The 27916-nt window shown below is 31.8% G+C and overlaps 1 protein-coding gene across 1 annotated transcript; it reads right to left on the minus strand.

The window, feature by feature from the left end:
* Positions 1-244: 244 nt before the first annotated feature.
* LOC127706714 (prolyl 3-hydroxylase 1-like) lies at positions 245-27105 on the minus strand. The gene is made up of 18 exons (XM_052211371.1): positions 26588-27105; positions 25317-25469; positions 24772-24943; positions 18708-18833; positions 17722-17858; positions 16356-16484; positions 15662-15820; positions 15101-15157; positions 13807-13963; positions 13192-13279; positions 12214-12286; positions 11494-11713; positions 10960-11066; positions 9795-9890; positions 9244-9394; positions 3653-3767; positions 2835-2907; positions 245-874 (listed from the first exon to the last, which is right to left on the minus strand). The coding sequence occupies exons 1-18, from the start codon at positions 27026-27028 to the stop codon at positions 245-247; spliced, it is 3084 nt and encodes a 1027-aa protein (XP_052067331.1). The 5' UTR covers positions 27029-27105.
* Between the last annotated feature and the right edge of the window lie 811 nt (positions 27106-27916).

Raw genomic sequence — 27916 nt, forward strand, 5'->3', positions numbered from 1 at the left:
TTTTGCAAGATTATTTTGCAAGTAAAAATGATTTAACTCCACTACATTTTGTGCCTGCACATCGTATTCGTCGCTGTTGGTATTTTTGATCGCTGGTTTTTCAAAGAGGAGTCGGGTGTTGGTCGTAGGTGTGGTTTGTTAATTGTAACTGTCCAATGATCTTTGTAATTCCTGTTATCTTTTTAATGTATTATTAAACATATGCAGTTTATTTGATAGGAAGAAGTAAGAAAATAACGTTTTATTATAATTCATTATGTGAATTTTGTTTTGCATCCAAATTTTGTTCCTTATCATAAGCAGTTTCTGGTTCATGAATATCATCATCTTCAATAACTTCAATAGTTACTCCATCATCTTCTTCAGGTGTCTTGTTTTCTTTTGTTTCGTGCACTGAGTTGTTTTTGTCAAGTTCGTCATCTTTCCTTAGTTTATTGTCTTCAGTTGTAGTTAATTCTTTTTGATTTGAAAACTCTTTGTCTTTCTTATTATTTACCCTTTGTTTAAATTCTTTACTACGTTTATCGTTGAGTTTCTTTTGTACCGATGCTTCTTTAATATTATTTTTCTCTTCGTCATTTATATTATTTTCTTTTGTGTTGTTTCTTCTTTTTTCTTGTGTTTTCTCTTTCTCTTTTTCATTTTTGTTTTTATTCTCAATTGTCATAAATTGACTGTGTTCTTGTGCATCCACTTCATTCGGTATCTTGTCTAATATTTGTCTGACTTGTATTCTAGTCTGTTCATCAAATCGTTTGTCTAAGGTATACCACATAGCTAGTGTACAACGTCTACCCTTTGTAACTGCCTTGACACCATGGAATTCAGCAGAATCAAACCCTACAATCATTCCACATTTGGGTTTGATTGAAATCTACAAAGTACATGAAAGCAGATTTTTATCATACCCGTTTCCACAAAATTGTTTAAAGCTTACTTAAAAGATATATCACATGTTGGCTTTTCAAAACCAAACACCAAATAGCAAGAACTGACAAAAAGGCATTGAGAAAAAAACAAAATTCTTATAGAGTTATATACATTGTATTGTATTATTGATCATTTTCAATTATAGTTTGCGTAATGTACAATTCTGTTCTAGCGTCAAATTTACTCAGAGTATGCACTGTTATCCAGACTAATACTTACTTAGAACTGCCAATTTTTAGCTACTAGATTACTCTTATCGTGTGATTATAGCCGTTATACAGCTCGCCATCAAATTTTGTGACAAGTCTGTAGGTAATAGTATAAGAATTTCTGGAGGGATAGACATTCTTGAGAAGTGTTTGATAAGCAAATACATCTTTGAGGATTAGTCTTTGTACGTTGAAATATTTGATTATTTAATTCTGTACAGTACCTTACCACATAATTTTATTAAACAAAAACTTTTCTATTTGATAAAATGATATTTCGATAGTCTAGATGCATCTATTATGTTGTTTCTTTTACTAGCCTAGCAAAGAAATATCTATTTATTTAAAAGTCAGGGTATGTCGTATCTTATAAAATGATATTTTAGTAAAGGTCTGAAAGAAGGCTGAACTCGTAAGAATTCCTGATTGCTTTCATCTTTGATGGATAGTTGTCTCATTGGCAATCATACAACATCTTCAAATTTTTATATTATACCGTAAAACAGTATTTTCATTGGTATTTTAAAGAGGAGTGAACTGCACGTCATTTAATTGCTGCTCACAAGGAAGCTATTAAACCAAGAGTTCCAAATGGTGAAGTTGAAATCATCCCTTCGTAAATTTTACGGACGCCATCACGAGTTGGTTGACCATTATGGAATAACCGTTTCACAGATGATATCGGATATGTTCTTTATGTCGTAACTACAATACCCTTCCCTTTTCACGAATTAGACTATTTACCGGATTTGTAATAACATAAGCAACACGACGGGTGCCACATGTGGAGCAGGATCTGCTTACCCTTCCGGAGCACCTGAGATCACCCCCAGTTTTTGGTGGGGTTCGTGTTGCTTAGACTTTAGTTTTCTATGTTAATTGTGTCATCTGTACTATTATTTGTCTGTTTGTCTTTTTAATTTTGGCCATGGCGTTGTCAGTTTGTTTTCGATCTATGAGTTTGAATGTCCCTCTGGTATCTTTCGTCCCTCTTTTAATTGTTAACTGTACGATTTTATTCTATATGTAGGCCATATGGTCATGAAATATCTTGGAAATGTTTTTTTTATATCTCAATGACATGTTTCTAACAATTTGAAAATACATTAATCAAAAGATGAAGACTCCATATTGATTATATATGAGCTGCGTCGGATAGAAATCGTATACGTGTAAATGTATAAGACTTTGTTTGATTTAAGAACATTCAAATACGATATTAAAGATGAATGTTGGTTTGTTTTGTAGGGTTCTTATATCAACTCAATTTTCACACAATTATACAGACTTTACATAGAAATTTTTCAACCAGAAATAAGGAACAATGTATTGATATTTATTTGTATAAGGTCGATTTCTATCCGACGCAGCTCATATGATTAACGATCCACATAGATTAATCGTCATGTTATAAACCGTAAAGGCGAGAACGTCAAAAGTCACAAACATTAGTCTTGCAACTTTTTTTTCTTATTTCTTAATTTGCCTATCCAGGATTTAACGAGTTCTGATTGATATTTTTAAAAGTGTAAACCACAACATTGTGATTGGCTAACAACGTCCTCAACACTTAAAAATCAACCAGTGATGTGACGTTTAATTTTGAGGTACACACAATGAAAAATCTCACTGTCCTTTACATTCTGAAACGGTAAACTAAATTTGACTTGCACTTAGTTACTACAATCTATGTACCTGAGCTGACCAATTTTTATGAGCAAAGAAAAATTCACCACCTTCGAAGTCACCATTCAGATATAAAAGCGAGCTGCAATATAGATAATTCATTTAAATACCTTTTCAATCAATTAATTTATAAAATATCACTACTCGCGTGTTATACACCTTTCCACCATTCCTGCGAACGTTCTTTGTTGTAATCAAAACAATCCAAATTATAAAACCCCTCAAAAGCCTGATGACGTTGTGCCAATTTGGAATTTCAGATACTTTAGCCTAAAGCATTAATGAAAAAACATTAATTGTCGAAATGCGCATCTGGTAAGATAACATTGGTACAGTTAAAGTTATTGCTACGAGTAGTTTTACTTAGTGAAAAAAAAATCGTATTCATTTGCGTTCAACTCCGTAGTTTTCTTGTTTCATTGCTTCTGTGAAAAAATGTGGCTACCATACCTAGCTTCCTAAGTAGATCATTTTGATCCTGCTTTTTATATTAAGTGGATTTTTATTTAAAAATTGAGAAAAAAAATGAGATTAGAGAAATATTGTATCATACATGATACAGGGGTGGAATCTTTTTCTCAATACTTTTTTTATAATATTACGGAAACTTAATCATTCTTTTTATTGATTTTTAAAAATGAATTCTTAATGCACAACGACAGTAAGCATGATCATGCATGCGTTTTCATGATATCGAAATAGTAAATCAGTGAACGACAAAAAAAACTTGATATCATAATTTCAAAAAATGAAGAATTGGCTTTACACAATGATTTACTTAAAGTTTAAGTTTGGTAAGAATAAGAGAAATGTATTATCTGCATTACCTAAAGTCTCTATGTACATATCCAGAGGGGTTTCGTATACATGAACCATCTTTTTGAATGTCACAGTTATCTCCATGTACTGGGTGACTTAAATCCTCTCTACCCGCTTGTGCACCTGGAATAACAACCATGCTAAAAAAAGACATTATAACCACAGACTGTCTCACCCTAATACATTGTCTATACAGGCTTAAAAAGTTTTTTTATTGAATTTTTTGATATAAGTAAACAAGTTGAGAAGATACCTTTCAATCAAAGACCATAATTCAATGGAAGACACAGAGCAACCTTCTCTCAAGTCAATGCTGACAGCAAATTCAATCCCATAGAATATCGTATCATCATCAACTCATCATAGATACCAGACTTTAAATTTTGTACGCCAGACGCGGTTTTCTCCTACAAAAGACTCATCAGTAAAAATGGTTAGAAATGTATAATAAAGCACGAAGTTGAAGAGCATTGAAGACCTAACATTCCGAAAGGTTTTGCCAAATATAGCTAAGGTAAACTATTCCTGGGGTAGAACATCCTTAGTATTTCGAAAAAGTATGTGTTTATAAATAGTTAATTTATAATTACGACCATATCAATGATAATTCATGTCAACATAGAAGTTAATTAAATGGGTGATGCGAATTTTTCTGAAATCATGTAATGACGCTTCATTTTCAAATATTGATAAAATTGGAACAAAATTATAATTGTTTGATATAATTCACAACATCATTCTACAAATCAATTTAAACAATTTTTCACAAAGAAATGAAAAGAAACTTTCAACTGCATAAAGCATTTTTAATTCCATTTAGCTTTTTGTTTAAACGAAATGAAAGAAGTTAATAGTTGTTTTTATGTCTTTACATCAATTAAGAAGGAGGAAAATAATAATTTATAACAGTGTCTAATGACTCGTCCCTTCAGAGAAGTAATTAAAAGATTACGAAATTAAGATTGATTTAAAATATCCCGAATATATTGGAGGAAAACACTTACAGTGGTTTAAAAAAGAATCTGCTGTTTTACTGAAACTGTATTAATGCAAAGGTATCTAACCTTTTAAAATGAGATTTCATTTGAAAATTCTTTAAGGTTTTATCTGTTTGCATTCATGATCACTCATTGAAAAGTATCGATTGACTCATAACAGGAATTGTCAAAACAAAATTAATGAGTTTTCGGAATAATATTCCACTTTCAAGAATGGTGGCTCATCGTGCAATGAACTATAATTATTCAAGGAGTTTATAAACTAACAAGCAAACTTTGAAACCACGTGACCCTTTACAAAAAAATCAGAATTATTATTCTTATTTATCATGTTTTAACGGTAACGGATGCGTTCATCTCTATTCTCAAACGGCTTAAAAAAATCATATATCTAAGGTTGGTACCAATAGGCACTTTACATAATACCCCTTGGTATCTTTCGCCTCTTTTACTAGAAATTTAACAAATGTTTTCTATATTGAGTCAATGTTCATATCCACATTTTTCGGATCACCAACTTTTATTTTTAGAGGCAAGGATAAATGTGTCACAGAGAAACAGAATATTTGTTAATTCTAATATATATAGTCTTCCCTAATATATTATTGAACGTTTACTGGTAACACACTCTCTGTGGTTAAATACAATTTGACTTATTTCACGAAAAACATTACGAGAAAGAACACTCGAAAGTCATGAATATTTCAGTATTTTTTATACTGTACTTATTCCGTAGGCTTTAGCCTATTACTATTCCAATTGCTCAAAAAGATTACCAAATTGCAGTTTGATTTCATCTCCACAAACTGATCAACTGGTAAAATATTTCAAGTAATTGCTTCAGTGATAGGTTGTTAGTGTGAAGTGAGTGCAGTAAAATAAGCTTATACTTACCATCCAACTTCAATTAATTATTGTCAATGTTATGAAATTCATATAGAATAATGACTTACTATAATATGAGGCACTGATTTAAGGTTGCACTTTGTAAATACAGCTGTTTCTCAAGCCACACCTCTTTTTGGGAGATATATAATATTCATAGATATTTTGTTTTGTTTACGTACTGGTTCCCAGATATGATCTCTATGTTTCATCTCATAGAGACATAAATTGGGAATGTTACCAGTATAAAAACACATGGTAGCGGTGAAAATTGAAATCTGAGGAAGACCTAAAGTGAAGGTAGGGGTAGTACAGAATTTTAGTATAAGTTTAAACTGTTAGAAGTTCGGGGCATATAAATGTTGAAAATATGCCGCACAGCCCTATGTTTTGATCTTTGAATAAAAAAGTAGTGCATATCAACTTTCCGTTCTAGGATATAATTTTTTACGAAACTTCATGGTAAAAGTGGCACAGTTTTAGCCGCAAAAGGAGTCCCTATGGGAAATTGCATTGTCTATATTTACAGAAGTGCAACCTATATTGGGTAAAAAAGAGAACATAAAGAATTTCACCAAATCTGGTTTATCTCAGAGATTTTAATGAAATTAAATCAAATATAACGTTTCATAAATATTTCATATGAAGATTGAGAAAATCCTGGGCCTTAATTATGATGACTCAGCATAAATTCACAGTTTACAGTATGCATAATTTACTTATAGCCCGGAATGCAAAATAAATTCATAATATATGCATATTTGTAATCTAAATTGTTTAGAAGTGCTTATATTTACTCTTCGCAGTCATTGAAACTCATAGATCCTTGATGAATATTGTTGTTGGGGTGTTTTTGTCTTAGGAGTTCGGGGCATATAAATGTTGAAAATATGCCGCACAGCCCTATGTTTTGATCTTTGAATAAAAAAGTAGTGCATATCAACTTTCCGTTCTAGGATATAATTTTTACGAAACTTCATAGTAAAAGTGGCACAGTTTTATCCCCAAAGGAAGTTCCTATGGGAAATTGCATTGTCTATATTTACAGAGGTGCAACCTAAAAGGTCTAACTTTGATATGAAAACTTCTATCCAAAATAAATTTGTATAAATAACTAGATCAAAAAATTGTTTTGTTGACTAATAATTTATAGCTTTGTTTTCTAACAGGAAGGTATTGCATAATTGTAAATTGGATATTTTTATATAAGCAATCACTAATCTACTGATAATAAAGGGAAATAATTCAAATTTTAATCAGCAAAATTTTGTTATGTCAACTGTCAACGTCCTTCATATTGACATTTTATCAGTATTTTGTTCTAAACATTATTTCCATGGTTATCAAACTATTAATCTGTTTTTAAGATGATTAAGATTTTGAAAAAAAAGCTGTTGAGAAAAAAATTTTGTGACACATTCAAAGTTGTATAAATCATACAGATTCCTATGTAAATTAAGAGGTATCACCAGCCTAGTAGTCAGCAATTCTGTGTTGACATGAATTATTATTCATATGGTCAAAATTATAAATTAAATGTTTTGAAAAAAATTTAATTGTTCAAAATACTAAGCATTTTCTACCTTCGAAGATTTGATTTCTTATAAGGAGTATTTGGCAAAACCTTTTAGAATTTTGTTTCCTCAATGCTTTTCAACTTCGTATTTAAATTGGCATTTCAATTTTTTTATTCGAGCATCACTGATTACTAAAACAAACTTGTGTCTGGCGTACACAATCATCAGCCGGGTATCTTTGAAATTTTTTTTACAATGAGTGAATACAAATTATTTCCCTTTAATTCCAGCAGATCAGTAATTGTTATAGAAAAAAAATATCCAACTTACAATCACACAAAACTTCCTGTTAGAAAACAAAGCAAGAAGTTAGTGACTCACCAAACAACTGTAACAACTAATTATTTATAAAATGTCATTAGGATAGAAGTTTTCATGTCAAAGTCGGACCTTTTTAAACCAGTGCCTTATATTACAGTAGGTTATTAGTTAATTTCACCGACCGTGCAAGGGCTGTATAGCCAGTCAAGGTCGTTAAAAACTTCCATTTGTTGTTAATTTCACTTTCATTTCACAGACATTTTGTAAATGAAGTTGGATGGTAAGCATTACTTTTATTTCACTGCACTCACTTCATACTAACAACCTTTCACTGAAGCAATTCGCTAAAATATTTTACCAGTTGATCAGATTGTTGAGATGAAATCAAACTGCAATATGGTAAACTGTTTGAGCAATTGGTATTGTTATAGGCCAAAGCCTTCAGGATAAGCACAGTAAAAAGAACTTCAGACTCTTCAATAGTGCTTTCGTTTGTTTTTACAGATAAATATCCTTGCCTGGCTTTGGCTATACTTTTTGTCCTTTTTGGTTTATAGCCACATAAAGTTTTGATAAGCTTTGGATTTTCAAATATTTTGCCCTCAAGCATCACCAAAGAACATTTTGTTGTCGTAACGCGCCTCTGGTGCACTAAGATTGGTACAATTGATGTCAATACTATCTTAATATTTATGCAATGAATACAGCCAATACATTTTTGATAACGTTGTTAAATACTGTTTGCAAAAGTATGAATTATTCTAAATAATAAGGATGTTCTTGTCCCAGGAAGAAAACCCTGGCCGTGTTAGGCGCAACTTTTTGGAAGTTTTGGTCCTCGGTGCTCTTCGGCTTTGTACTTGTTTTGGCTTTCAAGCTTTTTTCATCTGAGCGTCACTGGATGGTCTTGTGTGGACGAGACGCACGTCTGGCGTATTGAATTTTAAGCACAGTACCTTTTGTTAGCTATTATGTGTTTCTTTGTCCTATATGTTCTCCCATTTATTTGTATTGTGGTCAAGTCATGTGATGTTGTCGTTTTGGTGTTGTGTTTGACGTTGCCATTAAAGCGGGAGGTTTGGCATGCCACAAAACCAGGTTCAACCCACCATTTTTTTCTTAAAATATCCTGTACCAAGTCAGGAAAATGGTCATTGTTATATTATAGTTCGTTTCTGTGTGTGTTACATTTTAATGTTGTGTTTTTGTTGTGTCGTTGTTCTCTTCTTATATTTGATGCGTTTCCCTCAGTTTTAGTTTGTAACCCGGATTTGTTTTTATCTCTATCGATTTATGAGTTTCGAACAGCGGTATACTACTGTTGCCTTTATTTAAAGTCAGTGATACATGCCAATGTTGTAGAAATGTGCAATGAATTGTCGGAGTATCACGTTTGTAGAAAAAAACTATTTGTATTATTACCAAGTACATGAAAAAATATATTTGATACTTGTTTTTCTGATGAGGTATTGGTGTTGTAAACAGGAAAATATCCAAAACAACCAGAAAATAGCAGTTGCCATTTTATAACAATTTTGTCTACAATTCCTCGTTGATAAATAAGGAAATTACCCTAAGGCATAGTTGACATATGACTCCACGTATCCAAACATCCCTGGCTTTCAGATGATTTGTTTAGACGTATCAAATGAAGGTAAATCCAGAAATGCGCTTCGGACGCTCGAAATTTATAACGCGTAAACAATGTTATAACAAAACTATCGACTTTAAAGGCAAATCCATAAGAACCAAACACTCGACTATACCAACCAACAGAACGACTGGATCAACTATCATATTCCTGAATTGGTGCAGGTATTTTCCGAAGACAATTTTCAGAATATGAAGAATACACAAAATTCAAGAAAAAGACTATACCTTCTATTGCAGTCCTGCAATTCAACTGAGTATAATCAAAGTATAATGGCTGCGTTAAGTTGAAGTACTTTTCTACCAAAACCTTTCCATAATCACTTGCATCTAGAAAGAGCCGAAGTCCCTGTTTACTGAGTATACCAGCATATGTCAACTACAATATAAGAATAGATAAAAGCATAAAATTTAAACAGAAAATATAAACATTGACACTATAACTTTATATTAATGAGTATTATGAATAGTATTGATCAATACAAAAGCAAAAGACATGATATTTTCTATATTCTGGTAAATTGATTAATGGTAAAATTAGACGTTTTTTCATAAGCCTAATTTTCTTCCTCTAATCTAAATATATAATTGTGACAACAATGTATGCAACAAACAAAAAAATATCATTTCTATTCTTGTGCAGTAAAAGAATATGTCATTATGTATAATTTGTCTGCATTTATTTCCTGTAAAGGACTTATTATCGATTACTTCTAGCCATACGTTAAATGAAATATAAATCTGTGGTTTGTTTTATATATCAATATATAGAGAGTTACCTCTGCAGCTCTACTAAGAGTTAGTCCAGCGAAAACTTCACTTTTAGTCATTGGAGACTTTTTATAATCAAACCCGTCTCCACCAATAGCACCTTCCTGAAAATATTCTAAAAAAATATATTTGTAACTTTGTTCGCTGGATAAACGGCATAGTTATCATTGAGAGGTCAAATAAAACTGACTGCATATTCGATATCCTTGATCTATTAACTATACAGGGGATCAGCTAGTCACGGTACTGTGTCACAAATCAAGACTTGACCCTAAATAGAGCAACATTTTTGCTAATTCAATTCAATCTGAAAACATTAATTTGAATCATCACAATGTAAGTTCGTGCAATAGAGTAATCCGGTACCTAGCAAATGCCATGAGTAACAAAATTGTTGAGCAGCAACTGGTCATCCTTCCGGAGCGACTGACTTTGAAACCAGTTTTATTATGTGATTTGTGTTACAAAATTTATGTTTACAGTGTTGAGTTTTGGGAATGTACTGTTGCTCATCTGCTTTTTCTTTTGGTATTCCTGTTGTTTGTTTTCTCTAAATTATAATTTTGATTGCCCCTTGTTAATTTCCTCCCCTGTTTGAAGATAGAATCCCCTTTGGAAAAAATGAAAACAACACGTTATAAATGTCATGCGTCCGAAGCACTTTTCTGGATTTACCTTCATCAGGAACGCTCAAAGCCGAATATTTGAAAGCCAAGGATGTATAAGTACCTAAACAGTTGGAACTTTCATTTTTTTCATAAACATTTCAGATGCTACAGTCACAGTGCTGATGTTATTAAAAGGGAAATAGTTTTGAATAGACCTAAAGATAAAATAATACTGAGCATTCGACATAAGCCATTCTATTGACCTCACTTTTAACACTATATCACGCTATCCGGTCAGTCTGATGACAAATTATTCAAATCTTGAATTTTTTAGAATGTTATTATTTTGCCTGTTTGAATGAATACTAAAAATTTGCAAGTTGTAGAAATCCGTAAGTATTTATCATAAAAGTGGGTACTTGTTTAGATATACATAATTTGTCTACAACCTCAAAGCACACGCATGAAATTGTGATATTGTATATTTTAGGAAATATTTTATGATATTTTTTAGAATGACAATAATGCAAAATTAATGCAGGGGAGATTGGTTCTTCCTAGTTACCTGGTTGATCTCTATCAGGGTTTGACACTGCTCTTCAGTTAGAAGTCCGTCGGCTGCAAATCTTAGTTTACTTCGTAATTCTTTTTCACCCATGACAATTCTAACTCCTAAAATGTAAGGCTAAATTTGCAATCACATTTGCGATACCAGCAACGCATAATTACTTTTAAATTCGATAACATCAGCGTTCTGAAGTTGAAAATATTTTACATGTATGTTGCACTTGCTAAACGGTTGTCTAGATGTCTACCTGTAATGTTATTATTTTAAGAAGATTTTTTAATCAAAAGTGACCTTATTTATGGGTAAAGGAAACACTTTTGTAAAATAAAATGTTTTGATTCTGTACACAAAAAAAATCAAAATGCTTAAAAATCGTTTCTCCATTACGTTTAGTTACTATATGCATTGGCGTAAAGTGTTAAACATTCTTAGTTAGATTCGAAAACTTCCACCCAAGGCTGTATCTTCCAATGGCAAATCTTTTACAGTTATTAAATTCTGATTGAATTATGTATATTAATTTGTTCTTACCGTTCTCATAAAATTCCTTCATGTCTTCTGTGTTCGCTTTTTTAACTTCATTACGTCTTTTATCTAAGTCCATAAGATAGGTTTTTACTGCACTGTCCTCTTGTCTGTTAGATGAATAAATGAAAACCATGGAACATCTCTGTGATACTGATCTCTCTGATCTGTGCCTGTCAGATAATCTAAAGCCAACAACTCTTCCACATTTTGACACTACAGGAATCTGTCAATTTCACCACAAGTAACCTTATCTTTATACTTCATTAACACAACTTGTTTTACAATCATGTATTTTCAGTAACCATTACTTCAAGACCTTCACTTTGCATTGACAAACAATGTTGACAGTTAAGTACAGACTTGACAACGTTATTATATTCTGCATCAATTCAAATTTTCAAAGTTTATTGTAGATGATTCATTCAGAGGTATAAACATTTTATTTTATTCTTACCATTCGTTATTTGCCGATGCTTAATTGAATTAACAGTGAGGTATCATATAAGAGTAAATTGATTTCGATATCACAATATTCCAGGTAGAAGGTACGATGGGTATTTCAATTTGGATTAGCAGTACATCTTTATCGGAAATATCTTCTTTGACTGTAATGAATGCTAGACTTTATAGACGCCCTTAGAAACACCTAGTGATATATGTTCTAAGCAATAAAAGCATAAATTGAGGAAAACTCTTTTGGCAAGAACTGATAATTTTACGTACCTCTTTTTCATGTCTTCTGTCAAGAAAATTAAAATGCCCTGGTTCCGTGCCGTCAGTTAAGAAGATTGCTACACTATAAAATAATAAAACGAAATTAAGAGAATGACATGGATTTTACTGAAAACGAGATATGTTGAGAGGAAGAATATGTGCGGAGAAGTATGATTTGAGGTCTGTTATGAAAAGAAGGCTTTCCTAAACGAAACACCAAAGTCAATCTTTAACTCACTATCACGCAATTACAAAATTTCAACTCAGTATATAAAAGCATAACAAAAGTCAGACAACTACTTGATTTCAGCATGGCTGAAAGACGAAAGGACATACATAAATAACTCATTATTCCCAGACCATGAAATGACGAGTTCTGTATTTACTTCTCTCCAAAGAAGATGTGTCTTGTAGTAATATAGTGCAGTGGTTTCAGGTTACGTGTTTTTTTTTCATATTTGCTGTCATAATGTGGTCTTTCAATAGAAATGGAAACTTTTATGATGTAAATAAAACAGAAAATATAATTGTTTTCACTGTCGAATAAATCGTTATTTCGAAGTGATAATTCCCAAGACAGTTGTAATATGTTTAAAGAATAAGACAGTTGTAATATGTTGAAAGTACTAGTGATCTTTCGTTGTTATGTTGATTTAATATACTAGTACATGTATGTGTCTTTGAAGTAAAAAGAAAAGTAGTTTTGATAAATTTTGAAAATTGCTCGAAAGCATAATTTAATATTTACTGTTGCCTGGAACTTATTGCGACGATATTTGAAACCAGCTGCATCGACCAAGTACTTGTAGGCAGCCTTAAAGTATTGACTTATGCAAATTATACAACCGTGAACAAAACAATTGCAAACGTATAAAAAAAAATATGAAAAAAAGATTGACAAAAGTTAATTTTCCACTGGAGTCATATATATCAAAACTATAACGTTGATGACTTAGTAATGTAAATCAGAAGCAAACTGCAACTTACACAAATTTATCATTTATGAGTTCATAATTGTCGATCTCTTCCGCAGTTAAACAACTGCCATACTCTTGTGGTATGCAATCTTCTGAATCTGTCAAATATTCTGAAAACTTTGGAATCATGATTATAAATTCATGTGTCGGATAATTGTCGAAATGTTAGAAGTGTATATCTTTTATTATCATAAGTTTGATATCAGAAGTACAGTAAAGTTTGTATTGATTGTCTATAATTACTTAATTATATCCACCGCATTTTAAATCTGAAGGATAGTTGTCTAACTGACAATAACTCCACATCTCCTTATTTTTATACTGAAAACGAAAGATACTTGAATTTGAGTTCCTTGGTGTAAAAACTATTTGAAGGGTTATCGTTTTGCTTTAATTTGTGGTTTTATCTAGAAACGGGCATGCATTTTATGTTTTAAATTTTGTGTCTCGTGTAATGAAAATGTCGTTATATATTCCAGCATTCAATCAATTTACATTATATCATTTTTACCTTTTAATTGTTAATAAATATTACACTTAAATTATAAACTTTGTCAAAGACATACTATCATTATTTCTTCAATAAATTTGATTTGTAGTGATCATATGAACACATAATACGTACATTGATCTTCTGTCTCAGGATCAACACAAACAATGAAAGAGTTTTCAACAAATAAGTTCGTCTTATTATACAAATTGGCAATAACATTCCGACCCTGATCACTAGACCATGAAATCAATCTCAAAGAATTTTCTAACTTTGTGTTTTTCTTTACATGCTGTGAAATAAATAAATACACGAATAATGTCAACGGTTAAAATATACAAGTATACTAATTTTAATTCATCGCTGAACACATATTATTTGGCTTATTCATTCATACTGAAAAAAAGGTGTGTTTTTCTTATCGAAAGGCATCGATTTTCTTCTGAAAAAAGGCAAAACTTCCGTATGCAAATGGGTATTCCCTCACCACGAGAATCAAAAGTACGTCTTTCAGTTTGACATTTCTATTTGAAAAAAATTGCTACTTATTGCCCAAGTGTTAGGTATACCATGTATGGCATTGTTTATTATATGATCTTTGTGAGTAACACATCGCATTAACTTTGTTGATTCGAGCGTTGCGTCTGGCATACTGAATTTTGGTCCTTGTGTCTGTGATGGGTTTATTAACAACCACTTGGTCGATGCCATTGCTGGTGGGGGTTTCAGTAGTCAGCACTTCTGTGTTGACATGACTTATCATTGATTTTGTCATAATTATAAATTCACTGTTTACAAAACTTTCGACTTTTTAAAAGGCTAAAGTGTTTTCTACATCGGAAATAGATTACTTTAGTTGTATTTGGCAAAATCTTTCGGAATCGTGGATCTGAATGCCCTTCAAATTCGTACTTTATTTTGCCTTTTTATCTTTTTTCGATTCGAACGTCACTGATAAGTCTTTTATGGAACGGCAAATGCTCTTCCAGAAAATAAAGTTGTTACAATGCGAATAAAATACTTGATTGAGTGATTAATGTCAGAGTGAGTGTTACCAGACTCCAATGGCAAATATAGCATGCGTATCCAAGACATTATTACTTGTCACTCCGAGTCGACCAGTGTTTGCTCCTAAATGACACCTGCGTGGTAACAAAACAACACATACTGATATTTACAAGTTTTTGTTTGTTCCAGCCAACAATATAAAACAAAAGGTCCCTGCACTCAAGAAGAGCACGATATCTTGAGACCAGCTAGACGGTTAGAGAGGAGGGCTATAGAATTATAAAAAGGAAAAAACTAAATCATAGTAACAAAACCACTACTAAGTCCGCTTTTCACTACTACTAAATAACCAAAGCTTTCACTTTGCCTGTTCCTTCCAATAATGTCAACTTATTCTAATGAAAAGCAACAAATATTGTACCTCTAAGCTATCTGCTATTTTGATAATACTTATGCCATCAGAATTCGGTCCCGCCATCTGAAATAAACAGTACAAAAGTAAAAAAGGTCGTTTATTTCAATTATTAAAAGGAAATGATGCAGATGAAAAGGTACTACAAATTTAGATATCAAGGCTAAAGTTTGTTTTAAGGCGACAGTCATAACGTAGCATTATATTTTTTTTAAAGACTACTTAGATATTGTATCAATAAAAGCATTATGTATTCATCATACTAGTGCATAAAGAATATTTCTTCGAATCCAATTGAAGGGTAAATTGGTAGAATGCCGAGTATGATATTAAAATACGACAAATGCAGTATTTTACAGGTCTGGTAGATTAGAAAAAAAATTGATGGTGTAACAAAGAGTATAAAATATGATATGACATTTTCAAATATTAATATAGAAGATTATAGAACAATTTGGAAATATTAGAAACTTTTCATCATGATTGAATACCTTTTTTTATTTCAAAAACAATATGTATTTTCTATGTCACATGTGCTCAGTTAAATGACTTTTGAAAGGTGATTCATACATTTGTAAAGTTTGTCAGTTGTTGACACTGGTCTTTATTGAGGAACCCATCAGCTATAATTCTACCATTTTCAATCACTGTTTCGCTGAAACCGATCTTTTCATGAACTTCCATATGATATTTCTCATGTGTCTTTAATCTAATTTGAATTTTGGTCTTCTGGAAAAAAAAATTGATAAGAAATATTTTCAGAATCAACCCTATGGAAATAAGCATTTAAACTGACGATATAGAATTCGTACCATCCTAATACCTGAAATATCCAAGGTATATTAGTAAAGCATTTCAATACAGAAAAATAAAAGAAACGTGTCAGTCTTCATTATAACTATAAACAAACTAACGAAATATTTATTTAAAAAAAAAAAATAGATTTTTAAAATAGCAGATACATATGTATTTGAAAAAATACGAATAGTAACTGATACAATGATATAGCAACAATGTTATCATAACCTTTATAATCAGCGTAATGTGCTAAAATGAAAGATTTGAATACTGAAAATAAAATCCTTTTCAATGGAACTAAATTCTCACAACCCTGAAATGTGATGACATTTGGCGTATCTTTCCCCTATACATTTGATTTGGAAATTAAATTGAATTCTATTCATTAGTTTTTGTACCAGCAATATAGGTAAATATCTTTCTTCAGATTTGAGTTGTAACTGACCTTTTGAGGTCTTTAACTTACATGTTTCTTGTCGGATCCATCAAAAGTATCTTCATCCTCTCCCTGTTCTTTCATCTTATTGAGTTCGTCTCGTAAAAAGTACAACAACTTTAACATTTCAGTTCTGCGCTTCTCATATTCTACAGCTTCCTATAATTAAGTCATAAAAGAAGCTTATTAGTATAAAGAAATCATTTGCATGTGAATCGTTAAGTGAAAATACAAACTTAGTTATATTTCCTCTTTTTCTCCTTTCTTATTATCAGTAATAAATCCTAAATTATAAGAAACCTAGTCTTGCAGTTGATGAAACAGTGTATATTTGGGAAGGGGGAGGCGGGATTCCAAATTAGCCTCAATTTTAAGGTTTTGTCATTAATGTTAAGATTAGAACAACAGCCTTACCTTGAAAGATAGCTTGTAGCAAAAAGTTTTTTGCAAAGATGTCAAGGTGATGTTAAGTTTGAGTCTTTTCCTAATAATTGAATTTAACAAAAATAGGGTTTAACGGGAATTTTATTTCAATATGTGAATTTTGAAATGTGTATAACGTCACAATGACATACCATGTAAAGTTTTTGGTTCGTGTTGCTCAGTCTTTAGTTTTCTATGTTGTGTTTTATTTACTCTTATTTGTCTGTTGATCTTTTACTTTTTTAGCCATGGCGTTTTCAGTTTATTTCCGACTTATGAGTTTGAATGTCCATTAATTATCTTACAACTCTCTTTTATGCCCTAGTGAAAATAATCTTTTCATTTTTATCACCCCATTCATCAATCATATATAATCATTATTTTCAAAGGTTTGCAAAATTTGACCATTTATGGGCCACATTATTGGTTCTTACAGTTTCTTCTCCTTTACAAAAACGCAAGATACTAGTCGCGCGATTCTTCTACATACATTTGTAAGATTCACATGTAGAGCTCCTTTCAAAAAGTTGAAACCGAAATATAAAGGTGAGGAGCATTTTAAAAAACAAATATTCCAAAATGTTGTGCCAAATCTTGCTAGATCAGCTATGGCTGTGATAAAAATGTTTAGTGATTTGAATAATATTACATTTTTGGAGACCAGCTGTGGCTTCGACCAAGTGGTTGTAAAAACCCTTTAAAGATGCAAGGCTTATAATTTGGAAATCCAGATGAGCGTTTCGTCTACATAAACCTAATCAGTCTCACTCGAATTAAAATAATTAGGAACAAAAAACACTATGTTTAAAAGCATTTAAAACTAACAAAAATGGTCAAAATGAGGCAAAAGCCATTTATGACTAAGCATTCGAAGAACTCAATCTTATCAACGATATACACATGTGAAAGAATGACCTGAACACGTTATTCAAATTTTGACAATGCTATCTACTAATTTTTTTTTTTGCTTTACCTGACGAGCTTTAAATTGTTCTTGATTATATCCCAGTTTTTTCATGAAGTATGTTTTCTTGTTTAAAGTGGCCTCGTCGTTTGGATTGAAGACAAGATATGTAGCTGCGCATTCCACGGCCTGTTCATCGTTTCCACCTAAAACAGATTAAAAACTACAAAAATATGATGGTACATTTTTTTAATTTTACAAACATTGTGCCAATCGAACGAATAGTACTCTTAAACATTGTTAAACACAAAAACATATCTACAAACAAAAGTTATCCAGCAAGTCAGTGTAGAAGCACAATCTTTTGGTCCAATGATATCTTTAAAAACTAACAGTCAAGATAAGTTTTTCGACCGGTCTGATAATAGTTATACTGTCATTCGGTATATCGAGACACGTGATCATGATATTATAAGTAAATGTGGTAAAGTAATGTGATTGGATCGTGAAAGATCTGGAATTGAATGTGAATGCAATAAAAGAGAGGCAAAATATACCAAAGGGACATTCAAACTGTTAAACTTGACCAAATGCGATAGTTTGAAATGAAAACAATGTTTCCAAGTAAGCTTCATTTGGGTTTTGCTTTATCTTGTTTTGGTAGGGTTAAATGTTAAAAAACTATTTGAATATTCCGGGATAAAAAAACGAAGATTTTCATTTTTTTTTACAACACATGGTTTCGAATAATTTGTGATGTAGTCATGTGTTAGATAGATGCAGTTAGTTTATAAGTTTGTGTCTGAAACTTAAAAACAGAAATAGGAAAAATTTATCGTTGTCAATATAATGGAATTTTATGCGACTGTCATACAAGTGAAAGGTTTAGCTAGCTATAAAACCAGGTTTAATCCACCATTTTCTACATAACAAATAACAGTTGTTATCCGTTCGTTTGATGTTATTGACCTTTTGAATTTGCCATTTACTTAGGGACTTTCCGTTCAGAATTTTCCTCGGAGTTCGGTATTTTTGTAATTTTACTTTTTACTCACTTTTATGATATGCAGTTTGTAGAAGATGATAATGCTGTCCGACAAAATCTGGTAAGTAATCTGTATGTATTATGCTCAGCTTCCTTTGACATTTCAGTTGACATTCTAACACAGAAATATAGTGACCTACAAAAGAAATAGAAAATTCAGCAATCGAACTGCGTCAGAATTTGGCCTTACTCACATGTAAACCAAACAGTTTTGAAAATACTCTTAAATGATCAAAAGAAATATTCTACTTCCCAAAAATCTTTGGCGTCTTTGTAAGATTTGTATGCAGTCCTTGACAATTATTTTTTGTGTTGTTTTTATTATTTAAGTAAGTAATGTTATACAATGTATATTTATAATGTAAGTTCATACTGATCTCATTTGTTGTCACGTTAACCAGTTATGTCTGTATGGGATGCTCACATTATTTTTGTCAATATAACGGAACTACAGTCAATTGTCATACAAGTAGGAGGTTAATTGTAAATCGATAAAGAAGAGACAAATCAAGATAACAATCCAGAAAACTCAGGGAATCGCATGAACTCCAAAAGGAGCGAGACTAGCATCGTCATCAGTGTAAGCATCTCCTGTTATGGATGCATTACCCCTTATGCGAATACATACTAAGTCAAAATGTCTAAATCGGGAAAGTGACACAATCGTTATTTGCATACATTCGTCGTCGAAACTGCTTAGCTAGTGTCACAGAGTAATTATGTATAGAATTAAGGTGACAGTAGTTAACCGATGTTCTAATCGAGTGAATTGATTTAAAAATCCCAAATCAAGGTAACAAACAAAAACTGTGGGAATCGCATGAACTCCAAAAGGAGCAAGATCTGATGCGGGAAAGTTCTTCTTCTGACAAATATCATTTTTGATATTTATTTTTTTATTTCTTTTAACGATATTTCCTGTAAGAGAAATTTTTTGCCTAGTTGTTGTCTCTTTTCTTCGACTTTTTGTTTTTAATTTTCACTTTGGTATCCTCTATTTCTTTCTTTTGCAGGTGTTTCATTGGGACTTGATTTTTGTGTCATAAGAGAAATGACATAATCTCTTTTATTGCCTTTCCTAATCTTGTTTGTTAAAATAGACGTTAGTGCTTGTAGTTCTGTCTCATCACTCTGTTCACAAATTATCAATTAAAACTTTCAAGGCGATTCAAACTCAATATCTTTGCTACCTTTACAAAAATCTGATTGGAAATTTGCTGTTTGAAAAAAAAAATTACCCCATTTATGCCTAGGGTAGAAAAAAACAAAATGTTTCGAACGATTTTAACTTTCTACGAACAGTTGATTAATCGAAATGACCACATCAATGGTATCATATATCAGCACAGGGGTACTAAGCTGGTAATATCTCTGGGACAAAATGAGTGGCAATGTCCAAGTAGTTGTAAAAACTCGTATCAACGATACCAGACTTATCAAGTGCAATACACGCGCAGTTCTTCTGTGTTAGACTCATTATTGGCGCTCAATTAAAAACAATTTAATGATGCAATCTCTTACAAAGTTATTGAAGAGCAAAAACGTCCAAAAGGTTATGCCAATTAAATGATAAATGCTCAAATGGACTATTTGGTTGGTCATATCAATGATGACGACACTCTGACCAGCTATTATATCGATCCGGTAATTGTAAAACCAGTCTTATAAGTGCACCCGACACTCTTTTTGTCTGCATAACAATTATTACATACATTCGAATCAAAACAGTTGGAATACCAAATTAAGCCAGGTTGTCATTTTTGAATATTCAAACTGTATTCAGTTTCATTTTTATATCTAAAAGCATGAAAGTAAAGACAAATTGTAGGGAAAACTAATATTAAACTGTTAACGTATTAATCTAAATAAATGAAAATAATTCAAATCTGATTATATATATATTTATTCAAAAGTCGCGATCACTAAAATATTGTACAAAGAAATAAGACAGTGCATCTGTTATTTTTTCATCGATGTATGCTCGGATGTTTCGTTACCGCAATATGTTTTGCCAATAAAAAAAAAAGTCATATAAGCGGGAAGTTTGGCTAGTCATAAAACCAGGTTCAACCGTTTCTATGTATATTGGCGTTTATTTTTGTAGCAGTTCAGTGTTTCTGTTGTGCCGTTGTTTTCCTCTTATAGTTGATGTGTTTCCCTCGGTTTTGGTTTGTGACCCGGATTTGTTTCAGTTAAATCGATTTATGTCTATTGAACAGCGGTATACTACTGTTGCCTTTATTTATTCATCGCCAATCAAATGTTGACAGCAATCACGGTAGCGTTCATCTTATGGTATATTTGTTGTTTCTATAAAATCTTCATATTCGAGATTCGTAATTTGCAAATTGGGTTACGGCATTGTTTTTCAATTCGAATGATTGCCTAATAAAGTTGTTCAAACACACATTTGTATACAAAAAAATCAAAAATTTGTAGAAAAATTAACACACCTATCACTAAATGATGGGAACCTGCATTCAACAAGAAAGCGATAACAAAGGCATTTAATCTTAGAACGTATGATTCTAACAGAGGAGGCGGAATAAGATTGTATCTAACTTGGAAAATTTCGATTTTACTACGCATACATTAAAAATGTTAAGAAAAAAATTAATGCTTATTACGATATTTTATTACAAATACAAACATGTGTTAAACGAATGTATCACATGCTGTACTTATCATTAGTTAAACATATTTTTACAACTAATCCCGATTTAAGCATGACTTAACTCGATGTATTCATCCGGTAAAAACTGTTTTTATTTATGACGTCCTTATTGGAAAATATTTCCCCACATGTTTCAAATGTAACTTGCCAGCAATATATGGAATTTTCATGCGTAGTAAATAATATAATTTATTCAAATCAAAGATCATAGGATATTAAATCTTAAATTCAAATTATTTACTTGCTTTTGATTTAAGACCTATAAATAGAAAAAAATACACAAAAATAGCATTTTCAAATATGCAACACATTTGTTTCATATTTCCTTTTTCATATCGCTATCTTTAAAGTTGTTTCCTTACCCTACGAGAACCAATAATTCTTTCCTCCCTTGTTCTCCGTTTTAGCAAAAAAAGCTTATATCAAGAAACCAGAATGTATATATTGAACAGAATATCATCAAGCTACAATACAGTATCAATAAATAATACCAAACTAATAATTTAGTATTACAGAAGAGCATTTATTTTACGAAAGACACTAATTGGTTAACGAATCAAAACAGTTAAAAAGCGAAATGGAAAAAAGAAAGGTATATTCTATTTTCGTATTGAAAAAAACCCTTAGAATTTATACAATGTTGATGTTTGTTTTTAAAATGTATATATTGTAAATTATTTTAACATTTAGAATTTTTTTATTTACACAAGTGCTATAAGGAAGACACTTTAAAGTACGTTTGAAAAGTTTTACAGTCACGATCATAAATTTGCTGACCGTTACAGTACTTCGATGTTTCAATTTAATCACTGTTATATTTACCTAATATCCACTTTTTGTCTAGCTTACATTAATCAAGTTTCGTCATGACGGCTGAAGCTTGCATCGGCAGTTCTTCGTGTCTTAAGTCTTTTTACTATTTCTGTGCTTTGTGTGCTAAAGAGTCAGGTCGTTTCCGTTTGCTAAATACAGTTTGTTCTTATGTTTTGCTGTTACACCACTATTCCAGGTACAAAGAAAGGATTGAATGCTCGCAAACATATTAACCCCGCAACATAATGTATGTGCCAAAGTCAGTAGCCTGTTATTCAGTGGCTGCTGTTGGTTTCTGTCTGTCATATTTTTTTTTCGTTTATTGTTTTGTACATGAATGTGGCCGTTGGTTTTCTCGTTTGAAATAAGAATTTTGTCCATTTTGTCATGTAGGAGTCATATAGCTTATCATACAGTATGGGATTTGCTCATTGCTGAAACTGTGTGGTAACCTATAGTTTCTTACATCAATCTCATATGTCTCTTGTCGATAGTTGTCTCATTTAGTAATCATTACATATCTTCTTATTCAATTTTTTTATAGAGCAGACGATGTTACCCTGTCAATGCATCTAATCTCACTGTGATAATAGTTCATGTGATTTTGATAATCTTTAATCATCAGAAATCTTACGGTATCGCGCTATTGTAAACGCAGGGTCAATTCCTCTGCTGGATGACTGTCAGCCTCTGGGGATATCTTAATTTGAGTAACTAAGTACATTTTGCTATCATGAAAAAAATGATTTTGAGCTTAGCTGTATACAAGTTGCAAGTGTAATTGAAAATCAAGGATCATTTCCCCATCCCAAACTGCTTTCTTATATAATTAGCATGATATTTTCCTATTTTTAGCTCACCTGGCCTAAAAGGGCCAAGTGAGCTTTTCTCATCACTTGGCGTCCGTCGTCCGTCGTCCGTCGTCGTCCGTTAACTTTTACAAAAATCTTCTCCTCTGACACTACTGAGCCAAATTAAACCAAACTTGGCCTAAATCATCCTTAGGGTATCTTGTTTTTAAAAATGTATCCGATGGCCCCGCTCATCAACCAAGATGGCCGCCATGGCTAAAAATAGAACATGCAGTTTTTGGCTTATATCTCTGAAACTAAAGCATTTAGAGCAAATCTGAATAAAAATGTTCATCAGGTCAAGATCTATCTGTCTAGAAATTTTCAGACACATCAGACAACTCGTTGTTGGGTATCTGCCCCTGAATTGGTAATTTTAAGGAAATTTTGCAGTTTTTGGTTATTATCTTGAATAATATAATAGATAGAGATAAACTGTAAACAGCAAAATTGTTCAATAAAGTAAGATCTACAAATAAGTCAACATGACCAAATTATCAATTGATCCCATAAGGAGTTATTGCCCTTTAAGGTCAATTTTTCACAATTTTTCGTAAATTTTTGTAATCTTTTACAAAAATCTAATCCTCTGAAACTACTGGGCCAAGTTAAACCAAACTTGGCCTAAATCATCTTGAGGGTATTTAGTTTTAAAAATGTATCCGATGAACACGTCCACCTACCAAGATTGCCACTATGGCTAAAAAAAGAACATGGGGGTAAAATGCAGTTTTTGGGTTATATCTCTGAAACAAAAGCATTTACAGCAAATTTAACATCTTTTCCTCTGAAACTACTTGGCCAAATTAAAAAAAACTTAGACACAATCATTATTGGATTATTTAGTTAAAAAAATGTGTCCGATGACCCCGCTTGCCAACCAACATGGCTGTCATGGCTAAAAATAGAACATAGGGTAAGAATGCAAGTTTTGTCTATTATTTTGAAAACCGTTATGAATAGAGAAAATCTGACATGAGCAAACATTTTCAGAATGTTGAGCTCGTCCAATTGTCCATAAACGTCAAAATTGTCAGACGACTTCTTATAGTAGTTATTGCTCTTAAATGACAAATTTTACCATTTTTTTCATTTTTGCCTATTATCTTGAAAACTATAATAGATTTTTTGCAAATATGATCAGCAAGACAAATTCTACAAATAAGTTTGCATTGTCGAAATTGTCAGCCGACTTCTTATTAGAGTTATTGCCCTTTGGTGATGATTTTTACCAATTTTATGTGTTTTACATGATAAAAAATTATAGTAGAAAATAGACACTTAAATTACAAAAATTATCAGCAAGGCAAGTATTTACAGATATAGGTAGTAGGCTATCACTCTTTATAGGAGTGATTGCCATGCCCTTAAATAAGGATTTTTTACCCTCTTTTGTGTTTTGAGCAAAAACTTAAGAAGATACAGAAACTAAACAGACTAAATGATCAGCAATACAAGATCAACAGAACAGGGATTTTTGTCATGAGTTCTATTCTCGTCTACAATGTTGGAGAGTGTCCTTTGTGAATATGCACATAGACCAAGGTGAGCGACACGTGCTCTTTAGAGCCTCTAGTTGTCGTTTTGTGGTAATTTAGCCGGTTGTTTTGAATAAATAGATATTTTGGCTTCGAGAATCTTTGTTGCATTTACTAAATTGAAGAGGTCAGTCAACGTCAGTTAGAAAGCAATATGTCATGGCTAAGGCGAGAAACAGTAATTATGTATGCACTTACCAGCTATAGCCTGATATAAGTTTTGAGCAGATTGGTGGTTAAAATGATCTTCACATTCTACTCGGCACCTTTCTTCCTCCTTATAGTATTCTTCAGTAGCAATTTCAATCCATTCTATTACTTTAGTCCAGTCACCCTGATCAAAAGCCTCTTCACCTTTGATTCTATATTCCTGGAGCAGACACAATATCATTTTTGGTATTAAGATCTATATATGCATTATAAGTGATATCCTCTATCCTCTAAAAAATTGGAAAAGTTATGCAAAAGTCAATCCAAAACTCATTCTTCCGATGGCACAATTACAGAAAAGTTAACTTTGCAAAAAAGCTTATGTTTTAAAATTTCTTTATAAATACGAGTGTGATAATGTTGTAATTTCATTCTGAATTATACAATGCAAATCTTTAAACTGTCTATTTTTGCATTAAGTGGAAATATAAATAATTTGTTTATCGCAACATGACACGGAATATTTAATAAATATTTACTCTACACTGGTGCAAGTTTTATACCTATTATAAACTGATCGTTTTTCCTAATACCTGATACTTTTTGGTCTCAATATTCTTGACGTCTTCCTCGTTAACATAAAATTCGTCTCTGTAAGTATAAATACTAGCAATGGTTTCCTGATCTGTAGGATTCTTAATGTAATACGTATAAGCTGCACATGATGCATCCGTATACCTCTTTAACTGAAATTTTAAGTTTGTTTAAAAATTTTAATTCGTAAAACGAAAATATGTTATTGTAAATCATGGTTTATGAAGTTTTTCAGCGTGAATCAGATATGAATGCTAAACATTTCTACAGATATGTACCGTATATACATCTTATTCCATCTACTTGTAAAACGCTTCCCTTTACACAACTGGTGTATATATATATATATATATATATATATATTGATATTTATAGTAATTATGAATATAATATGTGTTTTCAGCCGTGTTTCACCTTCGCTGGTGATCCAATGAATGGATCTGTCGTAAAGTTGTCACTTGTTTAGACGTACTTATCAAATGATTATTTCTGTGACTCAATCTCACGATCCTTTACAGATATTTAGCATCCGCAATCAATTCCATCTTCATGCCTAATATATCATGTACTGTGTTACAGCTCTAGAATCTACTGACAAGGAAAGGTAACATTAGGCCACCGAAAGCTGAATTTTTAGTTCAGTCTAGGTGGCCGAGTGGTCTAGAGCGCTGGACACAGTGCAGGCGGTGTTGTCTCGAAATCCCAATAGCATGCATGAGTTCGAATCCCGGCAAATTTGCAGATTTAACATTGTTGTGCTGATATTTAGAGTAATTATGAATATATATATATATAAACTTCATACGCAGGTGGAATATTCCACATATAAATAGAATTTTTTTTTGGGAGACAATTAAAATCATCTCTTTTGTCGTACTGTTTATTTCCTGATTTTAGTCAAGACATTGAACAGACCTAATTGTATGTTTTGTATCTTTTGTTTCAAGTTCAATAGGGTAGACTCCATCAAAGTTTGCACTAAACTTCAAATTATTACATGTATAATCATGACATCAAATGATAAAGGTATCTCCTTATCAGTCTTTTTCAAGCTTCTGCTTGACGTCTGCTTCATACGAATAAAAAAAGGGGGGTAACAGCTGCTTTCCATGGGAAAGTCGACTTTCTGTAGAGAAATTTATTCCATGATCAACATACACAAAACTTGGCAAATATTTATTATTTATGCAATAAATAACAGTAATAAAGAAAATCTAGTTGACATGATCAATAAATATTATTTCTAACTGAAAAAAAAATAAATAAATACCTCTTCATAACAAATCCGAAGATGTCTATATGGTATATAGCTTTCAAAATCTGTGTCGATCTCTTCAGAATTTTCAATCTGGTCATACCCTAATTTATTTTCTTGGCACTTTTTCGTACACTGGGATTCTTTAACTAATTTTGAAAATGACTTCCATTTTAACAAATCATAAATGTCATTTGTGGTATTCAAGTTTGGATTATTAACAATCTCCGATCCTTCACGGCACTTTAATCTACAGTTGAAAACTGTTTTCTTATATAACTTCCTGCTCTCGATAGCTTTTTTGAGAAATCCAACACACTGAATCCAATTTCCTGATTCTAAAGCTTTTAATCCCTCTGTGTATAAATGATCATACGTCAGTTTAGGAAACTCGCTCAAACTATTTGTTTTCTTCAAACAGATAATCAGTATAAACATCAACATTTGTAATGCCATGGATAGTAGTTCTAACTCTCTTGCAGAAATGAAGGCGACAGTAGTTTACCGATGTTCAAAACGGACGGGTATTTACTGTTTATGTAAACCTAAATTGAAAAGACTGCAACATTTCAGATGTATTAATCGGTTTCGTGGTAAAGGAATATTACAACGTATCAGCTCACCTGGTCCATAGGATAGGCTTATTGTTATTGTATTAAATCTGGTCTTGTGTTTATATACATTTTATAAAATTTTCAATATTCTACACCAGATATGCTCATGGTCAGAACTCAGAGAGCTAACCAAATATAAAAAAAAAATCGAAAGACAGAACCATAACAGATTGTTATAAATCGGTTATGGTTATTCAAAAGAAAGGAACAACAGTTATGGACTATTTTAATGTTTCGTTGAAATTTTGTTGCTACAGTTTACTGTGTTTATACCTAAACCGCTATCATTAAACTCATCATGGATACCAGGCTAAAAATAAAGCACTTAAACTGGTACGAAGATAATACAAGAGTATGGAAGGGATTGCGTTTCAATGCCAGTGCAAAAAAGTGGATAAAAAACGACTCATACCTTAACTTTTTGTGTATGTACCTAGTGTATAAAATTTCAGTTTCTTCTATTTTAGCCTTTGCAATTACACAAAACACTGCCAAAACTAATACCAATTCATCATTTCGGTACCTGTTCCATGATTTGATTGACTAATATCAAGAAGTGTTGCTCTTTCAATAGGTATTTAAAAGAAAGTTTTACTTTCATGGTTAATCTATCAATCAGGAAAAATGAACGTATTACACACTGCATGCATAATTATCCATTTAGTTTACAAATTCAAACAAATCGAAAATAAATATGGGCAAAAGAAAGAACGAGACCAAAACAGAAAAT

This window comes from Mytilus californianus, unplaced genomic scaffold (assembly GCF_021869535.1).
Source record: "Mytilus californianus isolate M0D057914Y unplaced genomic scaffold, xbMytCali1.0.p SCAF_6, whole genome shotgun sequence".
Classification (NCBI taxonomy): domain Eukaryota; kingdom Metazoa; phylum Mollusca; class Bivalvia; order Mytilida; family Mytilidae; genus Mytilus; species Mytilus californianus.

What these genes read in the sequence shown, in the direction of transcription:
- LOC127706714 (XM_052211371.1), bottom strand. Translation starts at nt 27,028, where the DNA reads ATGGCATTACAAATGTTGATGTTTATACTGATTATCTGTTTGAAGAAA. An exon ending in TTGAGACCAAAAAGTATCAG is followed by an intron (nt 24,944 to 25,316) that starts GTATTAGGAAAA and finishes TGTCTGCTCCAG; the next exon opens with GAATATAGAATCAAAGGTGA. An exon ending in ACAGAAGACATGAAAAAGAG is followed by an intron (nt 11,714 to 12,213) that starts GTACGTAAAATT and finishes TGAAATTGACAG; the next exon opens with ATTCCTGTAGTGTCAAAATG.